The sequence below is a fragment of the Lepisosteus platostomus genome, chromosome 25 (genome assembly GCF_059453375.1).
Source record: "Lepisosteus platostomus isolate fLepPlt1 chromosome 25, fLepPlt1.hap1, whole genome shotgun sequence".
NCBI lineage: Eukaryota > Metazoa > Chordata > Actinopteri > Semionotiformes > Lepisosteidae > Lepisosteus > Lepisosteus platostomus.
In genome coordinates this window covers 13018845-13038041 of record NC_142635.1, presented here as the reverse complement: position 1 = coordinate 13038041, position 19197 = coordinate 13018845, and the positions used below count along the sequence as shown (strand labels likewise).

Sequence of the window (19197 nt, the reverse complement as noted above, 5' to 3'; positions counted from 1 at the left end):
GAAATAAAGGTAGAAACAGTTTCTTCCCCTACTACCATTATTACTGGCTAATTAAAAGCAACTGTGAATATTATTGCTTTTGCACTAACATTCTGCCAGATGTCAGTCAGGTCCTGAAGCTTAATGTATTCAGTCTCATCCCAGCCACTTTTAACCATTCTAATACCAACATAAGACAAACCCAGTCAGACCCTAAAACAGCCCAGCAGTGTCAGGGTTACCTCACAGATTTAATGAATGACACAGAGATCTTTCTTTGTGGGAATTTTATACAGGATACAATTAAAAAAATATATTTAGACACATCAATATTTAAAAAAATTGCTAGCCTGAAAGTATAAAAAGACTGTATGATTCATGCTATCGTTACAAAAAAAGTTGTTGACTGTTTTGACATATAATGGGCTTAATGCAATATGCTTGCCTTAAATTACGTATAGTATTTTCAATCGGTCAAAAAGCGTTTTATCATAAATTTAGAATTATAAATCATCTTTACACTTCAAAATATACATATGCTCACGTTTTTGTAAACAGAAATTCGATTCCAGTGTATGTACTTGAACTTTTCAAATGTCTCTTAAAGAACACAAGCGGTTATTACAATAATTATATCTGAGAAAAATATTAATATCCAGTATAATATCCATTAAGGATTTTCACCTACGGAGCTCAACTCCCTCTCGCATCTGATCTAGAATATAAATGCAAATTATAGAGAAACGTCCTGCCAATCATTTGCATTTAACCAAATGGGTAAAGGTCACTTCACAACCAACATTATCACTGGTATATAATGTCAAAATGTCTCTAAGACAGTTTTAGAGTTTGCGCCCTTGGTATAATGATCATTTATCGCACTGTTCACTGGAAATAAAAAGACATCTCTCACCTGAACTGAAGACCGGCTCCCCTCCCCCTTCTCTAACTGCACTTTCAAAAATAGGCGGAATGGAAACAGGTAAGGGCAACTAAAATAACATAAAATAAAGTAAATTTTTACAGCAATGACACGGGCGTTGTAGCTGCGATGATAATTAGAATGCTACTTCTATGGTTGTCGTTGAAGTGTTTTTTAACAATGCGAAGGCTGTCGTTTCGTGAGTGCATACAAATGTTTAATCGTGAAAAAAAGTTGGGAACTCAACTAATGGTGTCATTTTTTTTCTGTAAATGACACTGAGCCATCTACCACCAAAGATGTTCTCAAATGTTTTAAGAATATTACTTAGTATCGCTCACTAAAGAGCTTCTTTTAAATATTTAACAAATACTAAAACGAAAAGTGAACTCAAGCTTTGATCTCGCTTGTAACACTAATAATGCTTTCATATAGTAAGAGGTCTTTCGTTCCAGAAGATCCTTATTGTTAATTGAGAAATAATAAAAATACAATTAAACATAAATGGCCTTGCAGAATAGGAAAATGTGAAACACCTAAAGTTTCCGTTATTTAACTTGTCAAAGCACCACAAACAGGACCTGAGCACTCAGCTGACTTAACACCTACGTTTACAAACTTGCCAAAGGAATTGTTAGTCATACTCTTTTGTGATGTCACGGGATTTTGTAAAACAGGAAAATAAAGAAACCAAAATCCTCAAGAGAGAATTGATGATAAAAAGATGTAAGCTACTTACGAACCAAAAATCACTCAGCTACTGCAAAACGAGCTTCTCGCGGTAACACTTGTATTTCATAGTTCCACCACTTTTAAGACAACTTCTTAACCAAGTTTTATTTTTTACAGCTTGTAGGGAGAGTTCATGAACAAACAAACAAAAAAAAAGTTTTTTACTTACGGAATACTACTTGATTCTTTGATGTAAAGTAAAACATCTGCAACATTACTCCTTAAACTTTGAAACATTTATTCGTACAAAAGTGAGAAACAAGTACATAAGCGTTAAAATAGTTCTGAATAAAATTAAGTATATATATATAAATAAATTCGAATCTTTTAATAAACGTTTGAATATGTGGATGGGGTGTGGCATTAGAAATAAAATCGGAAAGTTTGTCTTCTTTAATCTTACAATAAGTAAAACATTCAGTATCTTGTAGTGCTCTGTTCAGATTTATGATGCTAGGCCCAAAAGTATTGATAATGCTTATATATCCCTACCAATCTTCCAGCTATCATGGGCACTTATCTGTGACCACATTCATAAAGCTAGGGTCCTTTACATAACATTATGTTTTTGCATGCAATTTCCTATCATACATTAAATTGCAAATGCTGTCTGCTCATTGGGGTTTATGCTGCCTAGGAATGTAAAAAAGAGTGCAATTAAAATCACCCTTCTCCACCCTTTTCATTTTTTTTCTTGTTTTTTTTTTGGGAACCCTACCAATGATCTTTGACTGATCAGAATAGCGCATTGACGATTTGTTGTAGTTCAGTGCTGCAAACGGAAGACCACCCATTTTCACTCAGCTTGTCCCAGTGAACTCAAACGATCCAAAAACATCCTGACTGGTGCCCGAACAGGGAGGAACAGTACTAGTTTAAGTGGAGATAAACCACCAGTACTTACAGTCATCTGCATCTTCCTCCATATATATAGGGGACATCATACTTTCTTTACCCAGTGGTCTGTGCTTGGCAACCCCCATCAATCCCATCTTCATTGCCTTGGTAACAGTTCCTTGGCTCTTGCAAAGATGGAGAGGAAGGACCACATTGTCCATAATTGTCATCTTGTCACTCCTTTTCACAACTGGGTTAAAGCCAAAGTACTGTAAAACTCCATGATTTCAATAGGATTTCTCTCTAACACTTGGATCACTGTACGATTAACAAATAGGAACAAACTGACAAAGCAGGCTGTTTCAAAATAATTGTATTCCACCCATCTATTTTCAAACCAATCTATCCAATTCTGGGTCCCTGGGCAGTCGGATCGGCACAAGGCAGGATACACCCTAGACAGGACCGTAGTCCATGCCAGGGCCCACAGACACACACTCACACCAGGGCCAGTTTTCCTAGACACCAACTACCATACCAGTATGTCTTGGATGGTGGGAGGACACCCTAGCACCCAGAGGAAAGCCATGCGAACACAGGGGGAACATATGAACTCCACACAGACAGCACCCCAGAAACTGAACCCAGGACCCCAGCGCTGTGAGGTAGCTATGCCAACACGTGCGTCACTGTGCCTCCCAAGCAGTTTATCCTTGTGCAAACATACACCGCTTTCCACAATGCTTTCAATAGGAGCAGAGCCATTTGAAAAATAGTTTAAATAAAATGCAGAGATAATTAATTAAAAAGATAACAACACTTTTGACCCACATTCTCATGTATTAGTCAGATTCTCATGCATTAATCATGTCTACAACCTGAAAGTGTGCATTGCTTTTGAATTGATCTATAATGATATATTTCTGAAATTTTGTTTTCATTTTACTTTTCTACTCTTGCTTGGGCCGGACAGTGCATTGCTGTTCCTTTGAAAGAAACGAGTGCTCATGTACCATGTTCTTCCAGAATTAGCCCCTGCCTTGCCAAGGCCTCACACAGATACGTGGCCTTCTGACAATAGATGAACGCAAGGATAATATTGTTGCTTATAACAGGATCATTCAGTGTCTCTCACTGCAGAAGTCCATCATGAAACACACTAGAATCTACTGCGGTTTAGAGCAAATGGCTGCAGAAGAAGGACAAGTACCATTCCTGCTATGTTAATATACTAGCACATATTCAGGGTCATACTTCATCGCGCTGCAGAATGTATGAAATAATAATTGGGACATGTTAATTTAGCTCTGTGTCAGTTACCAAACTGCTTCAAGGACTGTTATGGGACGATAAGAACTGACTGCCAAAACAGCAGTAATTGAGTTGCTCCTGACTAGACTGTCAAGAGCAGGAGTAGTTGACTTACGAGAACAGCACAAAAGCCTGGTGAACTAGAATCAGACTGGCCCGTCATGCACTGCCTGAGGCTAGAGTGACTAAAAAGGTTTAGAAAACACAAGACGTTTCTGAGGGGTAGATGCTGTGGTACCTTTCGGTGTGTATTGAGCTCAATAAAGCTTGAATCTGCGCCTGAAAAGGCTGTTTCATGTTCCACTGTTGAAGAATTTCCCACAACAGCAGGGCATGAGTTTGGAGCTCTCTCCAGAAAGGGGCCCTCCTACAGAGGTGACATTGAGCAAGCTAGTGGCTGAGTCATGGAAGATACAGAACAGACTGCAATCGGGATGGAGGGGAGTTAGAGAAGGACTTCATTTTAAAATCGCAGAGACGTTATTTTAACACATTTTTCTTAATCTAGGAGCAACTAGAATCTGTGACAGCTGGCAAGCTTTTTTCTTACAGTGCTTCAATGAAGTAGTAAGGATTTCCTAAGCTGAGACCGATGACCTACCACTGCAGCTCAAGATTTGATCTGTCAAAAGAAGTCAGTGAGGAAAAATTCTGGTCACTGAGATGGCGCTCTCTGCTTGACGTGACCTATAACTTCATTTAAAACAAACTTAAATCAGACCAATGGGACCAAAGGAAACCATATTAAAACCTTCTTGGACCTGGGATATCTGACTTACAAGATCATTACGAAGAATTTTAAGGCCTCTGCTTAGAGGGGACAAGAGCTATGTTAGTCTGTGTGCTGCAAAGCAACAATTCTAGATTGGTAAGGGAAACAGGAGCAGAAAATACAAACCTTAACACTAAACCCTCAGTTTAGTTACTTTCCTATCTTTAAAACAAAGGCAACGCCATGCCTCAGGCACTTCTGTATCTGTGCTCTAATAAATTACAAGTGTGCAGTTACAAATTCTGCAGAGGAGGATTGTCGTCTTAGAGTGGTAATTGTTGGTATAATGACAAATGGTCCTCTTTCAGCCCTGCAAGCGGATCACATCCACCAGCATTATGTTCAGGTTCATCTCTCACCTTTTTGTTGGATTTGGTCAGATCCATACGTGGTCCAGTTGATCCAAAGCGGAAGGAGAGCCTGTATTGGCATTTGTGGACCTGTGGTTAATTGCCATTTATTCCGGATACACATCTCCCTTTGTTTTCCCAACGTACGGACCTCCGGGTGAGCTTATCCCAGATCAAATTTGAATAAAAACCTCCCATTTGCAGCCTGGGTGAAATCAGCAGGTGTCGATGAATCTAACAGACGTGCAGGAAAACAATCAATTACTGTCTTTGTTTGTCAGAAAAAGGAAAAGAGAAAAAATGAACTGTAAATACTGGAAAAATCAGATAGCTTTATGCCATTAATGATACAGAGGCCTGCTATTCTGACACAGTAAATGAAGCAAATGTCAGGAATTATTAAGCCCATTAGTAAGGCCTATTTTCTATCATATAAGGGACAGAACATTACGGAAACATTTTGGGACAAATGTATCACATACATTAGACATTACGTAAATAACAGCTGTTTATACGAAGTTCTGTTGGATACAGTGCAGTCTTGTAATATGGCATGTTTGAGCTAATTCTATTATTTTTTATTTATTATATATGGCTCTCCTGTTCCCCTGACTCTGTCCACCTGTTCATCACCCAAGCTTATCTACATACTGTGGGTGACAAGGCCTCCTCTTACCATGTCCCAGACCTCTGGAATTTTATCTTTCAAATCCGGCCTTAAAACCTTCTTCTTCAGAAAGGCTTTTACTTAACTGGTTCCTAAATGGTTGTATCTTCTTCTGCTTTCCAAACCCTTGTTTTTATTGTGCTAATTGTATGAAATCCTCTCCCTTTTAACGTTCTTTATTCCCATCGCAAAGCACATTGAGAACCCACTTTAACAGGCCCTATAGAAAATAAAGATGATTATTTATTATTAGTGAACTGAAGGAAAGATTGAAAATCAGCAGTGCAGAATGATCCGTAAGGACCTGCCGAAACACACATCAGAAGAAATATAAACATGCAAATGTGTTTTATTGGGGAAAAAGAGAGCTCCCACCTGTTTTCTTCTGATCCATTGATTCTCTTTATTTCTTGTCTCCTTCTGACAGCCCTTCAAAGGCTTCAGTTGTGTGGTATCCCTTGAGTCCCTAGGAAATGATAAGATAAGGCAGTTGCTGGACCAAGCAATTCACGAGGCAGCTAAAGACAGAACGATAATGTGAGGGAATGATGGGTAGGCAGGTTCCAGCATCTCAAAGCGTCAGGAGTTGAAGACTGATGTGCAGTTCTACAAGGGATTTGTAGAGCTTTGCATTCTAACAGTACCATATTTTAGCCGAATTTAAATGTCTAGTATAATCGAAAATACAGTATTGAGCCATTTATTTGGCAAAATCACATGAATAGAAAATTGGGTTCAGTTAACCAGCACAGCATTGCATATTTCAAGCCATTTGTAGCATCTAATGAGAAAATTAGGGTAGCTTGAAGGTAGCTGTGAAGATGTTTTATGTTTGTTGCTGGTGTAATAGCTCTTTTTATCAGGATACCACTGTTAAACACATTTTCAATTTCATCATTTTCCCGCCAAGCAAAATGGCAAACCAAACGCTTCTATGATGCTGAGAAAGGTTTAGTTATCTGCTAAATTACCCCGATGAAAACCTATTAGGATTTACATATCATTTACAAGGGTAGCCCAGGGTAGACTATTGGCACCAGTCAAAAATTGACATTAGCAATAAAACAGTACAAAACAGGCAAATCAATGTTGTGTTCATAAAAGCAGTGCTGAAACTGAATGGTAGTTTAGGTACTGCGACATGTTTTCGTTTTTTTCTGTGTTCAGGAAGGTATTGATGCTTTACATACAGTAGGTAGCTCTGTCAGCAAACGTAGGCTGCAAAGGAACAGATAAAGATTTATTTCATGCTGAAAGGAAATGAAAAGAGACACAACTTTTGACTGCCTTCTTCAGGTGTGACATCTGACGCCTAAAGAAGGCTCCACAGCCGAAATGCCGTTGTCTCTTTCCTTTTCCTTTCAGCATGGAATAAACCTTTACTTGTTCCCAAATGAGTCATTTACTGTATGCATTTTGTTCCAATAATGGCAAGAGATTAAATGATCATATGGTGCGCGTTGAGCTATGGAATGTTCCAGAAATGGGGGAGGTGGAAATTTCTTTTGTGGGCAGTCCTTGCCTTAGGAACAAGGAATGCTGCAACACAAATTAAAAAATAAGCGTCTGTTTACCTATAATAAGTGTTCACAAATAAGCTCCACAAATAACTCACATTGATGTCATTTTTTAGGGTTGTAATAGGGTCTTCAGATTACACAGAAAAACTGATATATATAAATATCAAACTTTGGTTTTGTATTAAGGGACATATTTTGCAGCAAATACTATGTTAGCATGTACAGTACATAACAAACTTCAGCAATTTCACAAAGGACAGGAAAATCTGTGAGTGGCTGCCAAAATCTTAGCAGTCATTGTAAGGGGTTCTTTCAGGCTACAAAGCAGCACATAATTCTCACAGGATATAATATACTGTAGTAATTAAATGGAAACGGGCAGTTATATGAAGGACTAATCTTCTTTTACTTTGGGCTGCATGAATCATTAATGGCTCTTCTATTCCATACTGTCACAAGTCATAAGGTGATGACTTCTAAGGTAAAAAAAATAATTTATCACATGCAAAAGTATGGATTTTATTTTTCATGACAGACTTTTGATATGTTCAGTCAATCCCTTGGTTCATGTACTTTTATTGTCTTATTACCAAATGCTTGGTCACTCTCGTATACAATACCCCTCAGAAAAACTTAATTGCATTTTCAGGAGTACCTACAAGTCAATCTGTGTGCTTACATGGAGATAAACAGACAGACACATTACCCCTGGTAGGTAGCAGTACTGTGCAGCCTCCTGTATCTAGATTGTTAATGATACAGCAGACCTCAGACTGTTTAAATGTCAAAACTTCAGATTTATTTTCATTCCCTCTGCAAAATGTATCATTGGTATAATATATTCTTCATTGATTTGACTGACACTTTTATCCACAGCAATTTACACTAATACCTCTTTATACAGCTGGGCATTTTTACTGCAGAAATCAGAGTAAAGTACAGTATGCAGCTCCACAGTACACCAGCTTCGGTGTGTTCTACCTGGAATTCAGACCCCTTGGCCCTGGCCTTCCAGTTATACAGGTCCAAAGCTCCAATCCCTCCTCCGCACAGCTGCTAAAGTATTACCCCAGAGTTTCAAAACACAAACGTAGAGACCGAACCGAAATTTGCATAACCCGAGTTGAATAATTAGAATTACAAGCCATTACAAAATCGTCTCAGTGAGTACGGACCAGCCCTGCACTAAGTGGAGTGTTATTGGCTTGAACCTGCCTGGCAGAAAGGGTGACACATGCCCCACCCCCTCTCTCTCCATCCGCGGTAAGCAGCCCCAGCTTCTGTAGTGATGGCAGAAAAGCTGTTGAGGGGAGGAAAGACTGATTGTAGTCATGGGTCACTCTGAGATGAAGTCTGAGGCCTTCCTGTCAGACTTTCTGCATTTTGTGTTCTGCAAAAAGGTGCTCCGATTTCACCTTATTTTACAATGCACATGTTAATATTTCAGAGGCCGCTGTAGCCTTCACAAATATGAGAGATATCCTCAGTCTAAGGTTCAACTTCCTTTCTTTTAACTGGCTGCCTATTGCACAGAGACCTTTACTGCTCTTTTGAGTCAGTGTTACACATGTCACTTGTTCAGAACCGTCATACACTGACATCATCTGAGTTTTCAGAAACATTACATATGAGCAAAAACCGTCAAATGCAGGAAGTGTCAATTGAAAATAGGAAACAAAAAAGAAACACAGGCATGAGGAGAGGCCATTTGACTCATCCAGTTGGTAGTCAGGGGCAAATGATCCAGGGATCTGATCAGGCCACTTTTGAAGAAGCCAGGGTATCAACTTCAAACATGGCTGGGAAGCCTGTCTCATACTTCCACAATCCTAGGGTAGGATTTTGATGAGCCCGCTTTCAAGAGATGTAGTAATTATATCTGTGAAAACAACTTTGATGTTACAACGCTACATGTGAGGAAACACCTTTTGCTCAAAACGAACGATACACACGGAGTGATCCTCACCTTCTTACAGTGTTCACTGTGAGATTTTATAAAGAGCAACTTAATCTGTTTAGGTTTTGACTAACAGAAAAAGATAACCAAATATGCCCCCCCTATTTGGATATGAGGTTTTATTTGCAATTATTTTGTTTAAAATGGCTAGGTCTCTGTGTATTAAGAGGACAGTTTCATTTCCCAGCATGACAGTCTCCTCTGCAGACAGGTGGTTTGGTTGATATTTCTTTTCTTGGACTATTTTCTTGCTTTACACCTTCTTGTACTCCACTATCAAGAATAATGGTAAGACCTCTTTTGCTCATATGTTTGATTTTACAGTAGCCGGCCTCTGTGAATACATAGCCTGTTCTCTGTTAATAGCTGCAGTTTTTTCAATGGAGTGACATTGATATTCTATGAGTTATTTAACGATAAATGAAAATGTGACAACGCAAAGGTTACTAATACTGAAATTTCTGTTTTCTTCTATTTGCCCCACCCTGTGTGTGCCTGGTCAAGCTCCAGCTGTTTAACCCTCTGAGGATAAAACAGTTACTGCGGATGTTTCGATGTGTGACTCTTCGCTTAACTGTTTATTTTGTTCTTATTTTAGAAGTTTGTTGATACATTGAAAAGCTGGTGAAGCTTCCCCACTTCCTCTTACTTTGAAAAAGGTGTTTCTCATAATGTAGAGAGGGTATACAAGCACAGAAAAATCTGGAAGCCTAGTTACATTGACTTATGGGTCATGTCTGCACTGCTTCTGTTTACTACTATTATTATTATTAACAATATTATTCATTACTATTATTCATCTTTACTAATCTACTCAAAGTAAATTGAATGTAGGCAAAAAGACGACCAAGAAACAACCAGCTTTCCTTTCTAACAATATACATGTAATCCTACAGGCTAGAATACCTCTGTGTTGTTTAGAATGTATACAGTATAAGGCGCGTTGGAAAAAATGGAAAAGAACATCTTTGGCTTTAAAAGTTGTATGCGCACATTAGCAACGGATCCCTCAGATGTAATTAAAATGCCAAGAATTAAAATTGAGCCTTTTTTGTGAAACCGAGTCTTTTGCGTCCTCCGTCTGTAAATGAGTGAAAATCATGTGTGAAAATGAGGGAAAAACCAATAATGTGCACAAACATACACAATCATTGTAATCCCATGAATACGGGATTTTTTAACCACAATGGTCTGCGCTGTGGGAAGGATATCCTGACAAAAAGCTACTATGCTATATGCTATATGCTATATGCTATATGCTATATGCTATATGCTATATTTCTGTTTTTTCTCTCACAACGTCACCCTTTTTTGCAGAGTATTCCAAAAGAGTCTATCAGGGGGTCAGAGTCAAACATACCGTGAAGGACCTGCTGGCAGAGAAAAGATCGAGACAGACCAACGTGCCCAGGTTCAATGTGAGTTGACGGACCTCTGCTGCTGTTATTTACCTCTGCCTAATTGAACTTTACCTTTCTCAAACTTTATTATTCTTTTTCATTCCCTTTCCAACCTTTTTTCTTTCTACAGTACCTTGTCCTCAGTGCACAACAATAGTTAAGTACCAGAGCAGGACCGATGTGCAGAATGTGTTGTCCTAATCCTGCTTGACAATTCTGTGCAAAAAAGTGCTGCTGTATTTACAATCCTGATCACTTTTATAAGCTCATGGCACAAACGGATGAAAAGGACATTCTCTATGATCCTTTACTTATGGAAATGGGCATAAACATGTGCACATATGCAAACGAATACATGTATTATACCAAATGCCAGCTCATGAGAAAGAAGAAAAGAGTTTAAAACAAACATGAAACAATTTCTGAGATCCATTGAAGTCAGACACAAAGATGCCCATAGAGATGGTCATGAACCCCAGGATTGGCAGGCTGTGTTCTTGTCCTTGTGGTCTGGACAGATAAGCTATGCAAAAGCCGCCACTGCACACCTGTTGAGTCACATTGTTCTCTTTGCAAAGCACTGACAAGTCAGGTATTGTTGCAGAAGGCAGCGTGAGCCCAGTTCTGGAACACAGTTTTTCAGCCTTCTACTTGCACACACTGAGAATAACTTTGATCTGGCAGCTTCCAGTCAGCACAGGATTTCTAATAGTCAGCTGCATTTTGTCAGTCTGAGAAGAGCAGTATTGTAAAAGATCATCTGCTTGTTTGCGTGTGGGTTGTTTGACTAATGCACATTTCGACTTTTAGTTTTCAAGTGTAAAAAAAGCAGTCATGTATATAAGTATGCATAGTTGCAGAGTGTAGACAAAACTATTTAATAAAACATTGAATTTCGTGCAGTCCTATCTTCGTAAAATATTTTCAACATCTTGTCCTGTTGTTCTCCCAAAGAACAATAAAGATAGCCATGCACACTTACAGATTGGATGGGTAATTAAAAAGAAAAGGTTTAAATTTTCATTCCATGTCTGTGTAATTTGAAATCAGAAAGTAATTCCCCAGACACACGTCATCACTCCACAACAGATAATTCTAAAGGTAGACATTGCATGTCCATTGCTAGAATTAGTTATTCAAATTGTAAAAATGCATTCAAGGGTAAGACATGTTTTGTCAGTATGACCTGAAATCATCTGCAATTTAACAAGCTTTGCTAATGAAAAGACACTCATTGTCTCCTGTACTATTTCTTTTGAGTTTTTAGTTAATCTCAGACTGAAGTGAGCTTTATCATAGATTGACCACAAATTGGTCTTTCAAGTTCAGACCTGTGAAAAGTCACTGAGAAACTCTTTGTCACCGTTATTGAAAGAACCCCACTGAAAAGCTACACAAAAAATAAGCATACAAAATCTTCCCACCACCAAACTTAAAAGACAACCCAAGCAATTTGCATTTACTTTATGGGACAAAAAAGCATACGTCCTTTTGTATGTAGACATTTTAATAACTATAGCACACACACACAAATATAATAAACAGGTGTGGCCTTTTTAGATTGCTTTCTAGTAGGTGATTTACTTCAAGCATATAGTAATTTTGATTAATATAAAGTAATTATTTCAGAAAAAAAAATTATAGAATGGATGTTAAAATGAGAAAGAACTCTCCATGATATAGTGTGGAACTTCATCAATAAATAACTGTTTGAAAAGGGCTATTTTATCCAGTTTTCCATTCATTTATTGCGAACTAAAACTATTTTGCCAAAAGGTGCCTGTAACCTGGCAAGATTAAATCAAAAACCTGGACTATTTTCTATGCACGCCATTACTCCTGGGACATGGTGCGGACTTCCCACATGGAAATCAGCTGCCAAGAATAAATCCATCAAAAAGAAAGGGATATGGGCATTCAGAAATGTCACAAAAATCCCACGGCTGTCTAAAAACTGTTGTCTCACGCAAAAACACCGCTTTGCGACTTTTACCCTTCGGACATGAGTCATTTTCATTGTACCTCAGTGAGTATCGATCAGATTTGCATACAACATAAAACTTCTCCGTCATGGCCTTATTATGCCGAATATAAACTGTATAAAAGATAAGTGATGATAATCATTTGTCAGAGCGTTTGGACCCACGATGTTCTTAATTAGGCGAAGCATAATCATTGAGCTTGATAAACACTGTCCACCGCAACGACAAGCCTTTTACCCTGAAAACGAAACGCGGCTGCAAGAAATCAATTTCTTGCTCTGGATACTAAAATACAACTCTGGGTTTGGACGACAGTGTGGGCAATACTCATTTGCAGGCTACCAATTGGCTATAAAACACCAAAAAGTGAGAAAGGGATACTGTAATATTTCCATGAACCCGCTGTTCACATTACTAATTATGACAACACCTTCTTGCCTTATAACGAGCTTCACAGATAACACTTTCCGGCAGATCTGCAGTGACAAATAGTTCCTTGTGGCTTTAAGCCCTGGCAGCGCACATTACACTCTCATGCAAAGGGCTGGGAGGTGGACGCCTCGGTTTTATCGGTTCCGACAATCAGCTGCTGTGTTGCTGGGTGAACGTATTAGTTTTTAACAACCTGATTTCCATATGGAGCCTTCAGAAAAGCAGTGAGGCATGCACGGTCTGCATGGGGAAGTCTCAGCATTGGCAAATTACATTCAAATCGAGTCCTCAAAATTTGCTTCCCCTCCAGCCAGGCCTGCCTTGATATCAGCTCTTTCATGTTTGCAATATGCAAACCCTGGAGAGCTCATCCCCTCTTTAGCAGGGAGGGATGCTTTGGAAGCACGAAGTTGCAGACAGGGCACTACGGCAGCCTCGGGATAAGCTCCCAGCTTTCTGCGGCTTCCAGACATAAATTTAAAAACAAAGTGCAGACCCTCTCCTATCTCTGCTTCTTATTGTCCTGGAAATTAGGGATAACGAGTCATGGAATAACCCCAAATGGATGCAGAATTACCCAGCTGACACCACTAACACAGAAACAGGTGTTTTTTTATCTTTGCAAAGAGTACTTTGCATATCCCACTGCAGAGAAATGACTCCCTTGGTGTCCGTGCGCTAATGCCCTTCATGATGGCAAGACGTGAGGGAATGGTTTGCCTGTTGATTCCTGTTGGGCTCTTTTTTACAAAGGTTAATTAACAAAACCACACTGTTAACAGATGCCGGCTGAAAAATGTAGCACTTGGCCAAACTATGAAACCCGAAAACTTTAATCCTCGCACGGTACGGGTGTCATATTTATAAAGCAATACTAAGTGATAAAGGAAAAAGTTCCTGTGGCTACTTTGACCATCCGTTGATCCGTTTCTAACGGCTTCATCCAATTCAGGGTGACGGGGGAGGGGGAGCCAGAGCCTAACCTGGCAAGCGACAGAGCACAAGGCAGGGCACACGCAGACACAAACACCCCCCCAGCCAGGGCCAACTTTCCAGAAGCCAATGAACCTGCCAGCATGTCTTTGGACTGTGGGAGGAAACTGGAGGTCCCAGAGGAAACCCACGTGAACACAGGGAGAACATACAGGTGCCACGAAAGTAGCGGCCCAGGAATCGAACCCAGGACCCCAGTGACGAGAGGCACAACGCCACCTCACGTCTTCTTTATCGTTGGACGTAACTCATGTGGCAAAACGTACGGAATTCGGCGGCTGATCAAACCAGGATAAATGAGGACAACAGTCTTTGCCGTTTGTTTCCACTGTGCTGTTGTCAGCAGGGAATCCTAATGTCTAAAAGCTTAGGTTCAGGGTCACAAACGGGCTCAGGTGAGAGTGAAATCCATAGAATCACTCGAGAGTGTGTCAGTGGTACCACTCACGACCCCCCCCCCCCCTCCCAGCTTTGGACTGTCTTCGCCTAGAGGAAACATGAATTGGCTTGGAATTACCCAGCTAATGTCTTTCAGTTAATGTGTCCCGCCCACTTTCCCGCCCAGTCTGACCTGCAAGATTCAAGCTTTAAGAAGAAGGGTATGAAATCCTTTGAGACAAATCTATGGGGGCATCCAGTGTGACAATCCAAGAAATGAGATCTCGTCAGACCTCAAAAGCTATGCATGTGTGGGTCTGGTCAGTACCCAGATAGGAAATGTAGGTTGCTGCTGTAAATAAACCACACGGTTCAAATTTCCATCTGGGCTTTGATTTCCATAGCCGTGCTCTGAAATGGGACATTCCAGTGTGAGGTTCTTTACTTTGGACCCAACATTAACTCGATGTCTTGACTGCCTGGTCATTAAAGATTACAGAGTACTGTTTCTGAGAAGAAGGATTGTTATTACTCATGTCCTGGTTAAATTTCTACTTTGGGCTCGCACGTGCTGGCATCCCAAAAGCTTTCCCCTTTTATCCAGTTGAAGAGATTTCTCTCTTTTTTCCCCACCTGATCTCCTGTGTAGTGTGGGTGTTGGCGCAGAATTGCTGCTGCTTGTCACCAGTGTGGGTGCTGCCCTCCAGTGATGGCAGAGAAGTGTGTTCCCTCTTATATCTGATTCACTCAGGGATCCTCTGGAATAAAAAGTGCTTACTTATTTGAAAACATGTACCTATTCATCATGTTGAGAAGGATCGGTGCATTTTCTCCTTTGTGTGAGCTGAGCTGAACAAAGCTGGAGCTGAAGAGATGTTATTGTACCTGTTTGAATTTCTCTAATTATTTTTCAGGGCGGAGCAAATTCTTCACAGCCTGCTTTTGTCCAAATGTCAGGTAAGCCTTTGAAAGCTTTTAGCAAAACAGGCATTTGTTCCTATGTCCAGTTGTTGAGTTATTTGCACATTTTTGCTTCCATACAAATGAAATTACAAAATAACGCTTAACTTGCTAAGCTCAAATAGCTGACAGGTAAGGTAAGATCTATGAAAACAGCCAGGAGAGATACTTTTCTAGGTTTTAATGCTGTAAACTTTCCCCCCCCCTCTTCAAATGACACAAAGGACATGTCTGGCCAAAATAATCTATTAACAATGCCGATCATGTCTTCTGTAGCTCTGGTTAATGTGACTTACATCTACTGTATAAGCGTTTTGTTATTCTTGTTTGGGACACCTGATGTGAACATTAAAGTCAATGACAACAGCAGACCGACTGAACGGTGCACTGGAAACCATAAAGTAGCTGACGGGAATCGCTTCATCTCCCTGCCCAGGTTCTCACATGCTGCCTAGCTACTATGGCATGAGAAGGTCATTTATCTCGGACCCCGAGTTCTCCCACTGCCACCCCAGCAAGCCGTTTGCCGCCGAGGTCTACTCATCGTCCCTGAGCGGAAAGCCCCTCTCGTGTGAGCCGTCGGCGGTGTCGGGATACTCGTCGCTCATCGACAGCTACTACCCAGACTCCTTCGGGGACTACCGCAGCGCAACCTTCTCCACGGGGGGAAGTCCCATCTTTCCCCCTGCTGCCCTGCCATCTCTCCTGCCTCCCTTCTCCGGAGAGTCGTCCCACTTCCTCCTGGTACACCTGCTCTTGTCACATTCTAAATAAGGCCTTCACAAAAGTCCCTTTTTTAAGTGATTGAACCTCCCTCCCCGCACCCTCCCATACTCCTAGAATAGTATTAAATCATGGTACAGCTCAGGTGATCTAGTACTACTTCAGCAATAGCGTTGTATAGCTCTCGAGACGTTTGCGCTAAGTTTTGTCGAGTCCTGCTATCCCAAAAGCCTCTAGTCTTAGCCCGTCGACATCAAAGCCGATGGCTTTTCCAATGTCTGTCGCACTAGCAAAATGTACCGCGAATAAGGCGGAGTCTCCCAGCTTCAGGCCTGTGGCCAGTCACACCTGGCTGACCCTGTTCTTCTTGGTCCACAGAGAGATTCCTGGGAGCAGACGGGGCCTGACAGCGTCAGTCAAGGGGAAGGTCTTTGCTCCGATGCCATTTCCTCGGTGCCCTCCTCCGGCTCGTTGACGAACCCCGAGTCGGGCAGCCCCACGCAGTACAGGGGTTCCAGCCGTAGCAGCAGTCTCGCCAGCTCCCAGCCTTACTCCTTGCACTCCCTGGATGAAGTTCACTACCCGGTTCCTTACCCAGGGACCCCCGGCTTCTCCTGCCCGCCCTACATGACTGTTCCCAATGACCTGGCCCCCAAGATGCCCCCCCTGTCCTCTGAGGAGTCAGACAACCCCCCACCATCCCTTAACGACACCCCCTCCTGGGCAAAGGAAGATGGGAGCAGTTCCTGGTCGCCATATGAGATCCGAAGGGCCTACTGATTCAAAACAACCACCGCCCAGAAAAAAAAAAATGAAACCACAATGAACGCTTGACCTTACTGAAGGATGTTATGTTTGAAGAAGACACTTGCAAGTCGCTAATTCCTTCTTTAATCCCCTTTTTTCTCCCCCTAAATCGCATACCTAAATTTGAAGGAATCATGCTGTTTATTCTGCTTTTTGCAAAAACAGAGGAAAGTTTTTATTTTATTCCTGGAGGATGTATATTGAAGCACTTAATGGTATATTTAAGACATTGTTTCTGTTTTTATTTAGATTAATAAAGGGGAATAAAGGTTACAGCCTCTGATCTCATTGCAGTGCCCGTGAGACTACATCAGCAGTTATAGCCTTTTCGCAACCCATGGACCTTAAAAGAGTGAGAGTACTTTGGTTAAAAGGAGCGGAGTATCTCAGTGAAGGAAATAAATGCATCAAAATGAGAAAATCAACAAAGAAAATCAACTTTTTTTTTCTTACAGCATGGGTCAAATAGCAATGTGCAGTATTGCATGTGCAGTCATGTATGTATTGACACCTGGTTACATCAGGAATCAAACCAAATGGTGCAGCAATACCTTGTGTTCTGGGTGCCATCCCTGCTGTCAGTAATCCGGGGTAACTTTCTGTGTGTCAGCTGGTGTTGTTTACACAGCATGTACAGAAGTTCCAACAGGCATTTGTGCATAAGGTCTAAAACTACATGCTACAGCTACCACATTCTAGAAAGAGCTATCATGGAGGATTCAGTGTTCTTCCCAGAGAAATAAAACAGCATTTTAGACCTAATTATGTACTTTCTACAGAGGTCAAAAGCAGCAGATGTAAAGATGCTGCTATCTAGAGCTACGTTTTCATCAATTAATTTTAGTTGGAATTGCTTTAATCTCTGCCATACTGGAATGCTCTTAGCAGAGGTGTGATCCATTTTACTGAATGATAACCTTGGTTGCTTCTGTCTGTCGTTCTTCAGCTTGCAAAGGACGAAACCAGTTCTTGAACCGACGAACAAAAGTGTAGATGAATGAGTCAATGCACAATGTTAGAAGTCCCTAACAAAAGGTGTGATGCAATGCTTAAATATTGATAAACTAAGCCAGGTGAAATAAATTGTTCTATTTAGGGGTTTTAACTTGCATATTACAAAGAACACAAGTGAAGAGCATGCTTAGCGCTGTGTGAATAGCTGCACTGCAAGCTCAATGTGTCTGGTCTTGCCTTCACGTATTCACAGATGCAGCTGCAAAGTGGTTTGGACAGCTGCCTGCCCCACTCGCTTACAACATCTTGAGCTGACTGCAAGTGGACATGTGAATGTGGTCAATGGAAAACTGAGGCACTGGCTTGAATTCAGGGAGGTGGTTCCTTAATAACATGGCTAGAGATTTCATTTTCCAGATGGGAGTCTGTGTGCAAAGTCCTGCTTCTATAATAAGGTAGTCATCCCTTCTAGATTAAAGCAGTTGTGGCAGCAGTGTGGCTGATATACAGTAGGTATCCATATGGAACTTCTCTTTTCTGATGCAACCAGCCTGTAGTCCTGGGCTACATAACCACAACCCACTCATTGGAGACCAGTACAATCTGCCTGAAAGGTGAAAGACTGTGATCAATACTGCTAATAGTGCAAAGCATATGGGACTAAGCACTAACAAGGGGAAATGTTTGCCATGTTAATTTCAAGAAAGAGATTTGGCAATTTCGCAATGCTATCTTATAGCAAGATGGTGAAAATTTAAGTTAAACACTACCTGTTCCCTTTTGCTATTACATGTGAAAATCTGCTTTATACAATTGAGTTTGTGGAGCCATGACAGTAGGGAAAGAACTGGGGTTTCATGTTAGTAATATCAAAGGCATTTAAATAGCTTTCGGGGGATTCTGATGAATAGTTTGTTTACAGATACTGTATCGCTTTTCACATTCCGTGTTTAGTTGTTGTGAAATTTGATTTGAAAAGGTCTGATACTAATTAAAAGGGTCTTAAAATGCTCCAGATGTCTGTAAATCATTCCATGCCTGTTGTTTTGCATAATGCCACTCTATATTGCACTTCATACAGTTGAGAGTAGTATTTCAGAAAAAAAATCAAGTGATAATCTTTTATTCAGTCTTACGTTTGCTCTCTTAAAATGTCTTATGAAAATCAGAAAAATAGCAAATTAAATAGCTACTTAGCTGTGATTGCAAAAAAAAACTATATGGAAGGCTCACAAACGCATCTGTGGTGTTCAATAACACTTTCAAGAAAGAAATATGTTCTGTGGAGAAGCTGTCTTCCTGAGTATTAAAAATGAAAATATACTTTTAGTTCCTCTAGAGCATTAAAAACCATGCCCATTTGCAGCTTACCAGTGAAGAGCACTTATCAATATTAACTCCAAACATACAAAACACTTGAAAAAATAGTGTTCTGCTGCAAACCGCTTAGCAGACGTTTATAAGCTTTCAGTTTCTCTGGTTGCACTAAAGTTGCGCATTTCTGAGATAAGTAGCTTGTCC

The 19197-nt window shown here is 40.5% G+C and overlaps 1 protein-coding gene across 2 annotated transcripts; it reads left to right on the top strand.

Moving 5' to 3' along the window:
* Positions 1–779: 779 nt before the first annotated feature.
* Positions 780–18687, top strand: pou2af2a (POU class 2 homeobox associating factor 2a). 2 transcript variants are annotated; one of them, XM_088619355.1, is made up of 5 exons: positions 780–961; positions 10365–10465; positions 15147–15189; positions 15629–15936; positions 16294–18687. In XM_088619355.1, the coding sequence occupies exons 1-5, from the start codon at positions 952–954 to the stop codon at positions 16693–16695; spliced, it is 864 nt and encodes a 287-aa protein (XP_088475481.1). In that variant the 5' UTR covers positions 780–951; the 3' UTR covers positions 16696–18687. The 2 variants fall into 2 exon arrangements, with proteins under 2 accessions (XP_088475481.1, XP_088475483.1); XM_088619357.1 differs by lacking the exon at positions 780–961 and adding an exon at positions 9186–9335.
* The last annotated feature ends 510 nt before the right edge of the window (positions 18688–19197 follow it).